Source organism: Euprymna scolopes, chromosome 12 (genome assembly GCF_053919585.1).
Source record: "Euprymna scolopes isolate OS-2025 chromosome 12, ASM5391958v1, whole genome shotgun sequence".
NCBI lineage: Eukaryota > Metazoa > Mollusca > Cephalopoda > Sepiida > Sepiolidae > Euprymna > Euprymna scolopes.
Genome location: NC_136493.1, coordinates 82224234 through 82241327, shown reverse-complemented (window position 1 = coordinate 82241327; position 17094 = coordinate 82224234). Strand labels below are relative to the sequence as shown.

The following is a 17094-nucleotide window of genomic DNA, read 5'->3' as shown; positions in this document are numbered from 1 at the left end:
TTGGAATGAAGTAAAGTAAAATCTACAATGAAATTTCTTCAGCCATTAATACACAATGATTTAAAAATTCATCCTTTTTTCTTCTTTAAATGTCTACCCTCAAAGGAAAAATTGAATGATGATATATATGAAACACTTGAAGATCATTCGAACAATGAAGGTAAGTTTTTTTTACATTCGCCAAATTTTTGTTGCTTATCTATTATTATTCATTAGTTTAAAAATGTTAATACTTTTGAACAGTTTAAACTCTAATCAAACGTTTAATGTTATTTGCAATGAATATTTGTTGTTTTTACATAACTGTGTTTTTGTTTTTTTTATTGTTCAGGTCAGGCTATAATTTCCCAGCAGGCTGTGATAAGGCCACCTGACTTCCATCTTTTAGGAGAAATGTTCCTTTTTTTATGGCCTTCGTTTTTCTTTTTTTTTTTTGTTTAGGGCAAGCTATACTTTCCAAGCAAGATGCCGTAAGATCACCTGATCTGCACTTTTTAGCAGAAATGTTCCTTGGTTATGGTTTTAAATATGTTTTTGATACACTCATAATTACTGACCTGTGAGTATCAATTAATACATAATAGACATTTCTAAGCATATATTGTTTGTAATATTTATTTTATAGCATGTGTAATAGATTTTTTGTTTTGTTTTATGTTTTAACATTTTAATGGTTAACGGACGAAGCACCACACATGCTTATAGGCTTATATTTATTTCCTATACAAATATACAAAAATGTTCCAATTAATCAGAAAATACTGATGTCCATTGATCTGGTTTTCTCAAAATTGGTCCATTAGTTTTTCATATCAGTTGCCATTTTTGGGAGCTGTAAAATGTGAGCTAGGGAATTGTGATGGTGATGTGGAAACAGTGGCTAGCAGAAAGGTTCATGGCAGTCATTTGAAACTGCAATAAAGGTGCAGAAAGATCCAAGCAAGACAATGCAGGCCTTTGCAAGAGAAATGGGCATCAGTGACGATTATGAAGAAAGTGCTTAACAAGAGATTTGCTACACCTAATAGAAAGGTGTTAAATGCCAACTACTCATAACCAAGACCCAAGAGAACTCCTCCATAAGATCAAACACTGTTGAGCTGAGGACGTTCTGTTTATTGTCAGGATTAGTTGCATAATGCACAAAACAACATGGGGCAAATCTACAGTTCGCACAGAGTTCTGCACATAATGATGACAAAATTCCCATAAACTCACATGATCTTTGAGAATGTTTCCAACAAGGGCCATATCATGCCGCCCACATCTTCACAAATTGACTTAGTTGAACTGTTCTCCACTGTTGTTAAGTACAGAACTGAGAAGGTGGCTACGAGAAACTCTCCTTTTCTTTATTTTTATGAATTTATTTTCACTTATATTTTATTAATTTTTGTATTAATTTAACTTCCTTTTTTTTTTTTTTTTAAATTAATTCAATATTTTATGCATATATATATATATATATATATATATATATATATATATATATATATATATATATATATATATATATATATATACGTGTGTGTGTGTGTGTGTGTGCGTGTATGTGTGTGGGGGGGTGAAGGTTAGTAGCAATGCAGAAAATCAGAATGGTGAAAGTATGAACAACAAACAAAAACTACAAATCTTTGTAAAATTTATTTACTTTTTCAATATATCTTTCATGTAATTAAATATGGCACTTACTGCTAAACATTAATGAAAAATATTTGGGAAGGTCTAACTGTAATCTAAACATAAAAAAAAGAAATTGACACAGTTTCTTCAAATCGACGTGTTCTCTTCACTGCAAAATTCTCAACCTGTTCTCCTCCACAATTTATGCTTCTTATCACAGCCATTCTTCTCATATGTATATGGCCAGACATTAGCTAGTCTTTGGCAGAGAGCCAGACATAGTTAGCCCTTGACGACACATGACCAGACATAGCTAGCCCTCCATACACAATTATGAAAATTTTCACAAGGTCAAATTCCCGAATTATATAAAAAATTATTGAAACATGCCGATGGCAACTCTGAAAAATCTGATTCTAGTCTCTCTCATAATTAAAACTTAACTGTCAAGTGAAGTAAAGAATTCAAAATGGCTGCCTCTTGAAGACATGAGGCTCATAGATATACAAATAGCAGGAGAGCAACAAAGTGAGGGAAAACTAATATGGTGTTTTATCATATTTATAATTATGCCGGTTTAATTATTTCAATTTAACATTTTTTTTTGAGCATTTGGATAATTTTATATGATTATTTAAATTAATTAATTTATCTCAGATACAGTTTTAGCATAGAGGTCGTTTATGAAAATCATAGATAATAAATGTGCAAGTGACCTCTGGGGCACATCCGCGTTTATGCAATGTTTAGATCTACAGATATCAAATATAACCTGGATCTCTCTTTTAGTTAAAAAAAGATCTGATTATATTAAATATTCGAGCAGTAATACTGCACAAGTTAATTTTCCTGAGAAAACCTTCATGTGCGAATCTTGTTAAAGACTTTTGATATATAAAGGGCTTCACCTGCCTTTTTTGGTGCATTGTATATACGTTCAGTTAGATTACCAGTAGCACAGGATTGACTAAATCCCTACTATTTCTTAGAAAGAAGTTTTGCATTTTTGAGATGGTGGAAATTGCTAGCTTGATTAATCATTCAAAGTTTTTTATGAAGAGTGGGAGGAGATTTTTTTTTTTTTTTACAAGCTAGTCACCACTTATCAAGGCCCGGAAGCCACTTAGGGGTGAGGGTTATTGCGTGTACAGTACGTTAGTATTGGAGATTTGATAAAGTGTCTTACTTAAGGGTACGGTTCATCAGGAATTTGTTTATGTTGGACTTGAAGACATCCAGGTTGTATTCAGGTGGGAAATAGGCAAACGGAAGAGAGTTCCACAGGCGTGCACTTCTTAGAAAGAAGCTATGTTCATGGAATCTACGTTTTGGTTTTGGCACAGATAAAGAGTGGGGGAAAATTTTGACAGTGGTTTCAGCTAGACGGGTGTTTATCGTTAAAGATTGGCGAGGTGGGACCAGAGATTGGAGCCCAGACGACCACTTGCCATGGAAATAACGATAAAACACAGACAGGCTTGCAACGTCTCTCCTGTGGGAGAGACGTTGCAGGGAAGAGAAAAGGGTATCCCCCACTAAGTCACAAAGTCTATTTTGTACTCTGTCAAGGCAGGATAGGCTGTTTTTAGCAGCTCCTGCCCAGATGTAGCAGCAGTACTCCATCCTTGGACGTACCTGGCTCTTATATAGAGAATTACATCAGTAGTGAGATATCTTCTGAAGCAGTAGAAGGATCCTACCATTTTTCCAGCGACCTTGGCAACTGACTTGATGTACGTGTTCCATTTCAGGTCAGGAGCCCAGAAGCTTATCAAAACATGGAGCTTCCCCTAGACGAGAGCCATCCATTTCAATTGATGCCAGATGGGGATCAGAGCGTTGATGATGTAAAGATAGGAGCTTGATTTTAGATGCATTAAAAGTAACCAGCCACCTCCTCCCCCACTGTACCATGCACTCGAGATCAGAGGAGAGAGAATCAGAGAGAACTTTGTCATTTATGGCCTTTGATGTGTTGCCATAGATGGTCGTGTCATCAGCATAAATGTCAACGAATGATTTAAATATGTGGTTTGGGAGATCAGTGATGTAGATCAGGAAGGATGGACTCCTGAGGGACTACAGCATTAATACTGAGAGCCTCTGATTTCTACCCATCAACCACTACTCTTATGAGCCTATCAGAGAGAAATGATTTAATGATTGAGAAAATATTTCCAGTTATACTGTAGCTGGAAATCTTATGAAGTAGGCCCTTATGCCATACTTTATCGAAGGCCTTTGATATGTCAAGAGCAATTGTCCTAGAAAGGAAGCCTTTGTTGAGAGATTCACTAATCCTATGAGATATAATAGTAAGCACATCTACTATAGATCTGGCAGAACGGAAACCATATTGCATGTCACTAAGAAGGTTATTTCTACTGAGGTGGTTGACTACTTCTCTATTTAATATGGGTTCCAGCAACTTACTCATGACACACAGGAGACTTATTGGTCTGTACTGAGAGGGAGACGACTTATCGCCTGAATTCTTAAATACAAGGCATACTGATGAGGTTTTCCAGGGTGTTGAGAAGCACTTCTCCTTAAGGCAAGGCTTAAACAGTTTTGTAAGTATGGGGGCATATTCTGGTTGAAGCTTTTTCAACACTATAATTGGCCGTCAGGGCCAGTTGCTTTACTGGAATCAAGGTTCTTGATTAGCTTGGCGACATCATGCACAGATATTTGTATGTTGCATAGTGTGTTGTCTGTTATAGGAGGAAATATGGGGAGTTGATGGCCTTCGTCACATAGGATAGAATTAGCTGCAAAGTTCTTGGCCTTGTCTGATACTGACGAGATGACCTCAGGTCAATTGATGATGGTTGGAATAGAATGCACGCTTCTGTTCAGGATCCTATTTGCTATTTGCCAAAACTGGTGGGAACCAAGTCGCTGCTCAGCTACTTTGGATTTAACAGACTGAGCATATAGCTCTCTTGCATTTTTTATTACTCTTTTACAGTGGTTGCTAGCAGTCCTGAAAGCAGCTTTAGTCTCAGTGCATCTTAGTTAGTTCTTTCAGTGGTATTGTTGAAAACTGGTATGACAGAGGCATTTGCCAGCTATCAGATAAACAATGTTCAGCAAGGAATTTGTTGTAAAGTTTGGAGAGGAAACTAGAGCATTTTTATTACTATAGTAGGGATAAGATCAGGTCTACATGCTTGGAGTGTCAAGGTTTTTAATGACATGGGAGGAGGTGATGTTCAGTTCATCATGCTCAATTTCCGTCTTTAGTAGGAAATTTGCAGAGGGAGTGGTTTATGAAGTTCAAGGTAGAGTTTAAAGCGAACCACTGGGCAAACAGTTAAACCTTATCTTTTGCTTTGCAAACGGCATCATGGTGAATGGATGGTGAAGGAATTGTTTGTAACCCATTATTAACTTTTGTAGATTTTCCAGAAATTATATGCCCCTAATTTCTGTGATTCTGTTTTTTCCCTAATCATTTTAATATTAATACTCTTAGCTGCAGTTATTAAACTCTTACAATGGTCTCTTGACGTGATAAATTTAGGTCTCTTTGTAGCTGACTTATGGCAGTTGAAATGGTGGAATGCTTGCTTCCTATGCACAATAGCAGCTATACTGGTTAGTCAGAAATAAGTCATTCACCGTCCACTATGACTATTCAATTTCTACAGATATGTACTTAGAAAATGGAGCCATAAAACCTGATATAGTGATATGGGACAAGAAGGAGAAAGAAGCAACCTTTGTAAAAGTTAGTGCCCCGATGATGTTCGGTTAAACAGAACTGAGTAGGAAAAGATAACGAAATACCAAGATCTTATGTTTGACATGAAAAGAAACTGGAATCTTAAGAAGATCTCTATAATTCCAGTTATCATAGGAGCAGCTGAACTCAGGAAATACAATTTAAAAAGATACCTGGCAAATATACCCGGTGAACCAAGTGCAAGAGAGATTCAAACAATAGCACTTACAGGGACGGTCAGAATCTTTAAAAAATTTCTCTGTTGGTATACCTGAGTTAGCGGGTGAATGTTTGGCATCTGGTAGGATTCCCCATCCCCAGCTTGAACAAACGGATAAGAAAATTAAAAAAAAAAGTCACTGCAAGAATCTCTAGAAAGTTTCAACTATCCGTCTATCATGTATAGTGGCTTACAAACTACTTTCGCAGACTCTTGTTTGTCTCACGACACTTCAAATGAATTCACAACATAATGACAATCAAGAAAAAGTATGTTTCTGATTCTCCAAGAGAGTGGGTCGGCAGAGTTCTTGGGGTGGGGGGCAAGATAGAAATAAATGTCAGCTGAAACTGTAGTAAAATACAAGCCCTCCCCACTCTCCTTCTAAGGGCAGGAAACGATGACGTGATTTCGACCGTGGAAAATGAGTGTGACTGAATAAAACCCATTTATCCAGAAAGAAATGAGTCTTGCGTCTACTGCTATAGCTTGAGAGAGCTTTTGCTGCAGATGCGTTGAACGGCGGGATACAAACCATTCGGGGACACAGCCTAGGGGTACAAGAGCAGGGTAACTAAAGTACATTCGGTTTCGTTTTTATAAACACACCTGAATGGTTGATGTGCCGTAAATGTGAATATTGAGGAATGCAAATAAAAGTTAGATGATAAAGAGAAATTACCGAGATACTAAATGGGAGATAACTTATAATTGACTAGTGCAAGGGATATAACTTATAATTGATTAGTGCAAGGGAGATAATTACATATATATTTCTGGAAAATATGAAGCTGATATTTAATTGAATAAGTTGTTATATTTTTATGTTTTAGGTCAAGTTTCCTGATTCTTTATGCACTAGCAGGAAGTGAATCCTTTGGCGAATTACTTGGAATCAAGTATGAATATTTTATTTTATATTTTTTATTCTTCTTATTTTCCATCATTACAACCTTTTTTTTATTTTTTATTTTTAAATCTACTTAAAATTAACAGCGAGATCACTGCCAAACGTAAACGAATGTGAAGAATTGTGAAAAAAGGAGTGCATGATTCTCAGAATAGTTAACACAAATCTGACGTCACAGAATCATTGATTCTGTGACGTCAGATTTGTGTTAACTATACGAACTATGGGAAAGCAGAAGCGACTTAATGATTTTTTAAAACCTTTGTTTGTCTTCTTCAAACTGCAACTAATAATTAATCTTTGTTATAATTTTGTTAGGTTTTAAGATTTACACAGTTTAATGATTAATAATATTATAAATATTTGTATATTAAATATGAAATACGGTTTTACTGAATGTTCATTTGCTTAACTACGGCTTCCATATTGTGTTCGGTAAAAAGAGATAAACAAAATATGAGGCGGGGGCTACAAAATGCTTAATATTTGTGCAATAATATTTTCAAATCGGTTTTAATCTGGAGATAAAATATCTGACAAGAGTCATGTTTATATTAAAACTTGATATTAAAAAAAAAAATTAAACACAATTAATTAAAAATCTATGTTGAAAGGGAACATTTTAAAATAATGGAATTTTAATCGTTTTAATCTTTTAAAAATTAATTGTTTACGAAGTTTCTTTTTCTTGGCAATTCAACTGATTATAGTACATATTAATTAGAAAAAACGCTATTAAAAAAAACATGATAACACTAAATTTATATCATTTTTTAATTGAAACTTCAAGGTAAATTTTTTTTTTTCAATGTGTATTTAAATTAAAAAAAATAAATATGTTTTTCTTATTTGAACTCTTATATTTCATAATAAATAGAAATTTCGATAGATTTAAATATATTTTGTTCAAATTTCGAAAAAATAAATATGGGGGAGGCACGTACAATTAAAAAAATATTTCTCCTCGTATATTTTACGGAAACTGCATTTTATATTTAATTTCATTCTAAAATGGGTGAGTATCGAAAATTTAACGAAGATCTCACCATTAGTTGATTTTTGCTAGATTTATTAAACACGGGTATTTTCACGTTCGAGATGATTATTACATGGGAACGTTATTTTAAAGCGTCAATTATGTAAACACGATTTTCGTCCCGCAATTTCATTATATTTGTACGATGAAAAAAATTTTTTTTAATTATTTTGTATTATTTTGCCCTTCTTTTAAATGGTGCAAAAGTTATATTGATAATGTTAATTTATAATAAAGTTACATCGTTTTACATATAGGGGGATTAATTCTGTGGTGAATTTTGGAGGTGCCCAGAGATCTAAACTTAATTATATTTGCATTAAACTTTTTGAACAATAACTGTGTTCCGTAAATATGACGTCTGTTTGTAAACGTGTCAGAGTTGTTAAACTATGTCAAAACGTAGAGATGAGATAGAACATATCTTCTCAGTTGCAAGCTTTTATAAATTGATATTGCTTGAGTATTGACGTGTGGGTCACCAATTTATAAAGGAGGGTATTGATGCCATTTAAATATTCGTTTAAATATCATAGACTCCTTTATAATTAAAACAATAAAATAAAATGCAACACTCAAAAACAACACAAAAAAAATTTAGCAATCAACTCGAACACAGTGTTTGAAGAAATAGTTTATTTAACACAGTAGTTTTTTGTTTTATTAATGGAGTGGTGTTGTGCCTGGTAATCCATTATGGAATTGGGAAAGGTTGATGTTCATCAATATGAAATTAAAATCCATTATATTTGTCATACGACAGGTTTAGAAATGTTTTGATGTAGACAGCTACGTAAATCCACGTGTCTGGATAAAAGAGAAAGATTTGTGTAAATAGAAATCTTTTTGTAAGGTATTTATCCATAGGCGTGAATCCTCAGCGTGCTTATTTCCTGGTTAATGATTTTTATATCTCTCGATGGAGGTAGGAAGGCTAATGTGTCAGTAAAACGAACTTGATATTTCTCGCGTGCTGTATTTACAATCGAAATTGCAACACTCTCAATCTTCTCGAAATGAAAAAAATGACGAAGCATGTAGTAAACATTCCGCCATCTGTTTGTGTGGTCGAACTGTTGTTTTCCCGAACCAGCATCCATTTAAAAACTTACACTAATTTCAATTGAACGTACATGGTGAACCTGTTTGTGATATAACGATTTGTTACATATCCCCTTTCTAGAAAAAAAACAAAAAACAAAACAAAAAACAAAAAAAAAAAACGCCGATTAAGAATGGGAAATGATACACAATATTTTTACTGTGAGAAATGAACAAATCTGGATAGATGTCTTACCGTGAAATTTGTTGAACAGGATGACTCAGAATCGTTTGAAATGTTTACAGTTGAAGAAAAGTAAATTGCTTTTTTAATGCTGTCAGTAGTAGAATATTGAGTTTCACTATCAAAAATTGCCTTTCTAAGTTGATCTATGCTGATTGCGTCGTGTTTGCCATTAATATCAATTACGAAATACTTGGGATATTTTCTCAGCACTTTATAAGAACTGGAATATGGTAGTTTTTGACCATCCACCATTTTACAAATTATTTTTAAACTGCTGCATTTTAAGTCAAAATATCTTTATAGATCTTTATTGTGGGTTTTGGTGGTGAGCAACGATGAATCTGATTAGTGGACAAGGATAATGGATTGGTAGGAAAAAGACGGCACTGTGTGGAATTTGGCGAATAACTCTCAGCTTCTGCTCGCCAAAACAAACACTCTCAACTCAATCCAGGCCTCTCATATGTAATCGCCTGTGACTTTTGACATCTGACATCTCCCTCTTTTGGCAAACGATGAGCCTCTACCTAGTGCAGTTGAACGCCATTGATTTATTAAAAATGGTCTTTGAAAATTTCAATTATCATTTTTGTTTGACGTTTGATTGGCATCAGTGTCATGCACCTTTGTTTTATTCAAATGGCCTTTCAAAATTTCAATTCTGTTTTCTTGACGTCTGATTGTGCATTGTCGATATTTTTCATACATACGACCTTCATCATTCAACATTCCTCACTATCCTATTTTTTCAAAGTGCTCACTCCTGAACATTTTCACTGAATTTTTTCCCCTCCATTCACCGACATATCACCATCACCATCTTATACAAAAAAAAAACAATAAAAAATATAGAAGACCACATATACAGATAGACACATGCATGATTACAATGCCTATGCTACTCCCTTATAACTAGGACTTCTTCAGCTTTCTTCCTACATCTATCAACATTTATTTTTCTTAGGCAATTCATAGATAGGGATCTCCTTCATGTTTTGTAACGTCACCAAAATAATGCCCACTGAAAAATTTGAGAATTTACTCACTATTGGAGACCACATTGCTGGAAAAGAAACTTACAACCCCTTTAAATCTTGTATTGCCATTAACCTGTACAACCAACACCATATAATCACTATGAGCTATAAACCTTTGTTTATCTGAATACTTTCCGTGCCTCGGTGCTAATCTTAGTTACATATGTGCCAACCCAACTTCCATGTATAGGATCTGAATATGCCCCGATTTCCTTGATCCCAGTGGCCGTTTGGGTTACCTGGATATTATTGTCTAATTCGTTAACAAATGATTTACTTGCTACCTCCTTTATATGTGCTGCTTCTGTGAGGAATCACACCTGTAAGTCGAAAGGTTAATAGTCATATTCTTTACATAAATATCCATATAGTTTTAATACCTTCACCTGATATCACACCATATGTCACGATATGGCGCTCCATCAATGGAATTTTAAACATCATCTGAATTATCACGTTGATGTCAACACGTTTGAATTGGAAAGTCAGCATGTTCTGCTACTGAATTGCTGTCTGAATCGCTGGATTCTCTTGGAGCAGCAAATGTTTTCTGTAATAGCCTTTTTGTCGTGGGGATTTGTCATTTCTTGATTGATGTTGCTCAAAGGTGTTCAACATGCGCTGTAACTGAGCCCACCAACTGGTTTTTAATTCTGTGGAAGACAGGACAGTCTTTTCGATTACCACGTAATGTGGTCGTCAACACACATCTCATTTCCATCTCTTCTGATGTTTTTTAATCATAAATTCTACATCCTTCGTCTAACTAAGGGGGCTCACTCCTCATCTTTTTCTTCCCCTTTCTAACTAAAATAAAAATGTGATGTATTCCTGTAGAACAATTTCCTGATGTTCACCACCATAGTGTACTCGACCCGGTCTCAACATGCTATCCAATGGCAGAACAACAAGAAACTTAAGAATAGAAAAGAAAAACAAATTCACTTCCAATAATTAAAATAAAAAACAACAAAAAAAAAACAACTTAATACATACAACGTAAATAAAGTTGATATAAAATATTAAAATACATATAACAAATCATCTTATAATTAGTGACGATGTTAACAAAATTTATTGAATTAATTTAGATTTAACTATCAACTAAGCCTTCGAAAAAGTAAACAAAAGAAAAAACAATGCCGAGTTTCAAATTTAAATCACTTGACCTTATTAAGAGTATTTTAATTGAAAAATAAATTATAAATATAGCAATTAATGTAACTTAAAAATAGAACTTGAAGAATGGTAAAATAAAACATAAAACAAGTGGATATACAAAGAAACAAAAAGTTTTAAAATAAAAATAAAAATTGTGGCGAACATTGTAGGAACACAGGCTTACTTCTAAAACAGCCTTGGTGTACGCTTTGCCGACGCAGCATCATGATGCTGAAAAGGGTCCAAGATGGCCTCTGCAGCCTTATATAACAATGCAGTCTCACAAAATATTTTGTGCTTTCACGCACATATGCAAATATGCAAATTTGGAGGACTCTGTTTTTTATAAAAACAGGCCACTGGAGCAGATGGGACAGACATGAAAACGAGTCTACAGAAAGTACCGATGGACAACGCTGCTGCAGTGAGCCGAGGTTTTGTGTACTCTTTTTTTTCTTTGCAACAACAAGCTATTTCGGCATACATTTTTTACCATGGACAGATTCGACCTGAAGCTGATACCAGAGTTTGACGGGTCCCCAGCTGGTCCTTCAGTGGTTGAATGGCTGGAGAAGGCCGAGCACGTTTGCCAGTTGTGCAAAATTAAGGAGCCAGCTATGGTCATCCCATTGAGGCTCACTAAGGGGGCTTATGCCATGTACCAACAGCTTGAGGATGAGGCGACAATGGAGCAGATAAAATAAGCATTGTATGGAGCATTCGGTGCGGACCCTTTTGTTGCCTGGAGGCAATTCTCTGAACGTCGGTTTGGGTCAGGGGAGACTGTGGACGTCTACCTAGCCGACCTGAAGTAGCTTGCTGCTCCCTTTGGCATTACAAGGGACCGAATATTGTCATGCGCCTTTTTGTCTGGGCTCCCCGATGATGCCAGTCAGCTGTTGCAGGCGTCGTCTCAGCTCAATGAGCTTGGGTTGGAGGAGTTGTTGGCCAGAGCCTGAAACATCCTAAAGGACGATGTGGAGTAGGTCGAGGCAGCAGTTGATACACTGGAATCGCCTACAGAGAGTCCACGGTGCTACAAATGTGGTGGCCCCAACCACTTCGCCAGAGACTGCAGAAGCAGTACGAAGCGCACCCCGGACTATGGAGCACAGAAACGAGGACACTGTCACTGATGCAACAAGCCAGGTTACGTAGCATGGAATTGTCTGGGAAACGAGCAAGAGGAGGAAGCCACAGCGCCAGCATCCTCCCCAAAGCAACAGTGAACAAGGTGCTTCCTGTAGTGAGAGTGTGAGTTGATGGGTGTAGGTGCTCAGTGCTGGTTGACACCGGATGCACCCAAACCCTCATACACAAGAAATGTTGCACTGCATGAATGAAGCAGAAGGTCCCAGTATTAACCATTGGCCGAGGCTCACTGTTGTGTTGTAGGGTGAGCATTGTCCATATAAGCATTGGCGATGGCCCTCCGGTGGCTGTGAAGGCGTTGGTGGTCGACAGAGAGCTTCTTGGATACGACCTTCTCCTTGGAATGGACACTGTTACACAGCTGGGTGAAATCACCATGGACAGCACCGGTGATGTGAGGTTTTCCCAACGTGAGCACCAGGTCTGCATGGCAATCACTCTTGATGAACTCGACTTCCATGCGGAATACGACAAAGGCACAAACATGTGGACTGTGTCCTGGAAGTGGTCGGGCGAACAGCCACCAGTGTCCTTGCGGAATTGGTTTATGGAGTATCCCCCTCCCGCATGGCTTAGGGGGCAGTATGAGGCAGAACTCATATTTGGATGGATAATGGCTGGCTGGTTCCATACCTAGAGGATGAGCTCGGGCCACCACCAATAATAATTCACAAAAATACGAAAATAACTGAAATTAGTTAAGATAAATGCAGTATGATTGTAATCTTCGGAACAAAAAACAAAAATGACAGTGTTTCGGTTGTATGAACCATGTAAGTTGTTCAAAATGGTGTTTTTTCTATGTTTTTTTTTTAATGTGAACATTTGATGAGTAAGCCATTAAAAATACAGCAAAGAAATAATTTTGCAGATTTTTAGTCACGAACGAAACACTATTGTAATGATTAACTTTAAAAAAAAAAGCAATAAATTACCAGCTAAGAAAAATGATATTTGGAAATTTGAGAACTATTATATTACGTTATATATGCTCTGGAACTAAACGAAGAATTCATTGAGCTTGGAATTTTTCAAACTTTATATAAATTTATTTTTAAATAAAACAAACTTTTTAATTATGATTTATTTTTAACTCCATTGTGATTGGTATATACAAACTGATGAATGTTTCAAGTAAATGATCAACCTATATATACTGTTTTTCGTCTGTATATAAAATTAATATCAAAAGATATAAAAAAGTAGCAAACAAATTCTTTGATAATTCAAATATTGGAAAATAATAAAACACAGATTTATTAATTGTTTTTTTTTTTCATCATAATTTCAGGTATTTATACATAATTCCTGTATTCATTTGGTGTCTTGCTTTCATCATAATTTTTGCTGTCAGCTATATCGGAAATTTAATCTCTGTGCTTACCTTACTCAAGGGAGTCCTTTTCTCTTTGGCAGTAAGTATAATCATTGAAAGTGATTGTGAATTAATTATTTATTTCTAACAACATGACCAAATAAATATAAAAGCGATTGGGAATTAATTTTTATTTCTAACAACATGACCAAATAAATATGAAAGCGATTGGAAATTAATTTTTATTTCTAACAACATGACCAAATAAATATGAAAGCGACTGGAAATTAATTTTTATTTCTAACAACATGAACAAATAAATATCTTATTAACAAAACAGATTTTTATATCTACCTTTTTTCTTGATAAAGCTATCGAACATAAATGTAGAGATGAAACTTTATATTTTCATATTCGATCCCGCAAGTTTAGATTTATGAAGTTACAGCTTCTCCTGAAAGCCATTTTTAAAAATGGAAAACGGTTCTCCAGATATATAAGCTGTTTGCCATCTCAGTTGAATTGCTTCGTCGGGCAATGTCATGCTGTGTTCCCTCTGGCAAAATACAATGATTCAGAAGTAACACATGCGCCCACACAATATTTCAACTGCCGGCATTTTGAACCGATCGATGAAAGAGAACGAAAACCTTTTTTTATTTTCTTTTGCCTTTTTTTTTTTTTTTTTTTTTTTTTTTTTTTTAATATTCACTCTACACTCAATCACTTCAACCAAATATTATCATGAATGCATTGTTTTTTTTATATAGATATTGTATATTTAGATTTTAATTCGTATTTCAGGTAATTGTTACATTGTTTGTAACTTCAGGAGGGCAAGAAAATGCCTCAAATAATTTTAATTATATTCAAGATTCTCTTCTTCTGAGCATAATAAGTGCAGGTAAGGAAACTGTTTTATATTCTTCTTTGTGTGCCTGTCTTTGAAGTATGTGATCATATGAGAGTTCGCCCACTTTTTATGCAGTTCTTTTATATTATTGTTGTGTAACAGTTCGGCAGTAGAAGACAGATAAGACAGTTTGCATCATAGAATCCTTCTCTTCATAATATCCTGACGAACTCTGTGCAATCACAGAAAAATAAAGCAAATGTGCTGACCAGAGTGAAGAAAGTCTGGCTAAGGAAAGAGAAAGACATGGCTATGGTGTGTTGTGCAGTAGAGCATCTAAAACATCTGCATAAGATGCATCATTTTGGAAAGGAACGAAATTTATACCTAGCAAGAGAAGTTAATCTGCACATCACAATGCAAGATGTCCAAGAGATGGTGGAACAATGTAGGGAATGTCAATCAATTGACTCTGTGCCAGCTAGATATGGAAAAGGGGAATTGCATGGAGAAAATCGGCAATGACTGACTATTGATATCATGCATTATCAACATGAACCGTTTTTAACTATGATTGACTGTGGGTCTTGGAGAGTAGCAATATGGCGGAAAATCAGAAATGAAATGGCAGAAGAGGTGAAGAGAGTTGTCGAGGAGATGTTTATGGAAAGGATGCCAGTAGAAGAGGTGTTGGTATGTCTTTCTGCTCAGAACTTTTTAGAGACATATGTGCAAAATGGAACATTAAGCTATATTTTAGAGCTGCATACTGCCCAAGTGGTAATGGAATTATAGAGAGACACCATTGCACCATAAAAGCTGTGGCAGAGAAGCCAACTTTCGCCCCAAGAAGGTGTATTTTGGTATAATATGGCACCAATGGCTGGCCCAGATGAAACGTTAATGTCACACCGATCTATTTTTACATACGAATGACGACATCCATTGGTTGTAACAGAGAGAGTGGAACAGGCACACACAGAAATCATGGTTGGTGAAGACGTGTGGGTGAGACCCCCCAATTCTCGTAGCACAACTCATTGGGGAAGAGGTACTGTAACTGAAGTACTCTCCAAAAACAAAATGGCAGTTTATGGAATGCCATATCACATCTTAGACATACGGAGAGTTTCCTTGCCAGCAGAGGAAAAGGCGGTTGATGAAGTTCCTGAAGAGAACCTATATGATGGTCACACCATGAACATGGATGGCAGATTATGAGACCAATTATTGATCTTAAATGTCAAGGGGGTGTGATATTAAAAAGTAGTACAAACATGACTTTGTACAAGGGCTAAAAACATGGCTGCTCCTGCTGTTTATGCACTGGTGGTCACGTGAGGTAACGAGATTTAAATATGCAAATGAGATGCAGTCGGTTTTTCAAATAAAAAGCCTGTGTGTCAGACAGAGATGATGTATCTCTTTGGCAGAAGTAAGTCCTGACAGATGTGCGCTGGGGTTTGATACCGAGAATTGGGAGAAGGAGAACATAATGGTTGGAAATTTTTTCTTTGGACTTTACTTTCTAATAATACCAACATATTAAAATATTTGGTCAGGGTGAAAATTTTGATGGAATTACAACTTATGATTTTCCCATATTGATGTCTGAATCTGATGTTTTTTGATAACAATAACAACCATTGGATGTTTTTTGATAACAATAACGACCATTGGATGTTTTTTGATAACAATAACAACCATTGGATGTTTTTTGATAACTATAATAACCATTGGATGTTTTTTGATAAAAATAACAAGCATTGGATGTTTTTTGATAACAATAACAACCATTGGATGTTTTTTGATAACTATAATAACCATTGGATGTTTTTTATAACTACAACAACCATTGGATGTTTTTGATAACAATAACAACCATTGAATGTTTTTTGATAACAATAACAACCATTGGATGTTTTTTGATAACAATAACAACCATTGGATGTTTTTGATAACAACGACAACCATTGAATGTTTTTTGATAACAATAATAACCATTGGATGTTTTTTGATAACTATAACAACCATTGGATGTTTTTGATAACAATAACAACCATTGGATGTTTTTTGATAACAATAACAACCATTGGATGTTTTTTTATAATAGTAACAACCATTGGATGTTTTTTGATAACTATAATAACCATTGGATGTTTTTTGAAAACAGTGACATGCACAAACTCAGCCTGATTAACGCTTCCATAAGTTTGACAATATTTCATACAATATGAAGACTTTGGCCCATGTTTGAGAGAGGCATGCAGTCTCAGAAATAACATCTTGCAATATGAGTTTTCTTGATATACACCCTCTTTTTTTTTTAATATAAACATGAACTTAAAATTTTTGGATTCATACTCATGCTGTGTTATACCACGGCTACCAAGAGAGTAGGCCAATGAACATGACAGCATGACGTCATTACCAGATCAACATGTAGGTAAAGAAAGTTTCTGGTGTTCAACCATGTGGCCATAAAAAAATATTTTTCATTTCCTTAGATTGTGCATATTTTTTATTCTCCTAGAGAGAAAACAATTCTCCATTTGGATAATTATATAATTGCAATTATTATAATAATTGCACATTAGGATAATTTTAATCTAACAAAATATAATAGTAAGTGGATTGTTTTTTAATTTTATATCTATCGGAGGAAATCAAATATTTCTTTTTATTTATTTTTCTAAACTGCAAAACAACAGTTTTATATGAGAATATTTTTCAGTCCGTTCTTTTAATAATAAATAGAACTTTCCGTTGAGT

General features: G+C 35.1%; 1 protein-coding gene across 1 annotated transcript in view; it reads left to right on the top strand.

The window, feature by feature from the left end:
- The first annotated feature begins 442 nt into the window (after nucleotides 1–442).
- The window catches only part of LOC145291611 (uncharacterized), a 41464-nt gene continuing 24812 nt past the window's right edge, over nucleotides 443–17094 (top strand). Inside the window, exons 1-4 of the mRNA XM_080137686.1 lie at nucleotides 443–559; nucleotides 6404–6469; nucleotides 13446–13569; nucleotides 14274–14373. Of these exons, the coding sequence (XP_079993812.1) occupies nucleotides 504–559; nucleotides 6404–6469; nucleotides 13446–13569; nucleotides 14274–14373 (346 nt within the window). The 5' untranslated portion in view covers nucleotides 443–503. The remainder of the gene's footprint in view (nucleotides 560–6403; nucleotides 6470–13445; nucleotides 13570–14273; nucleotides 14374–17094) is intronic.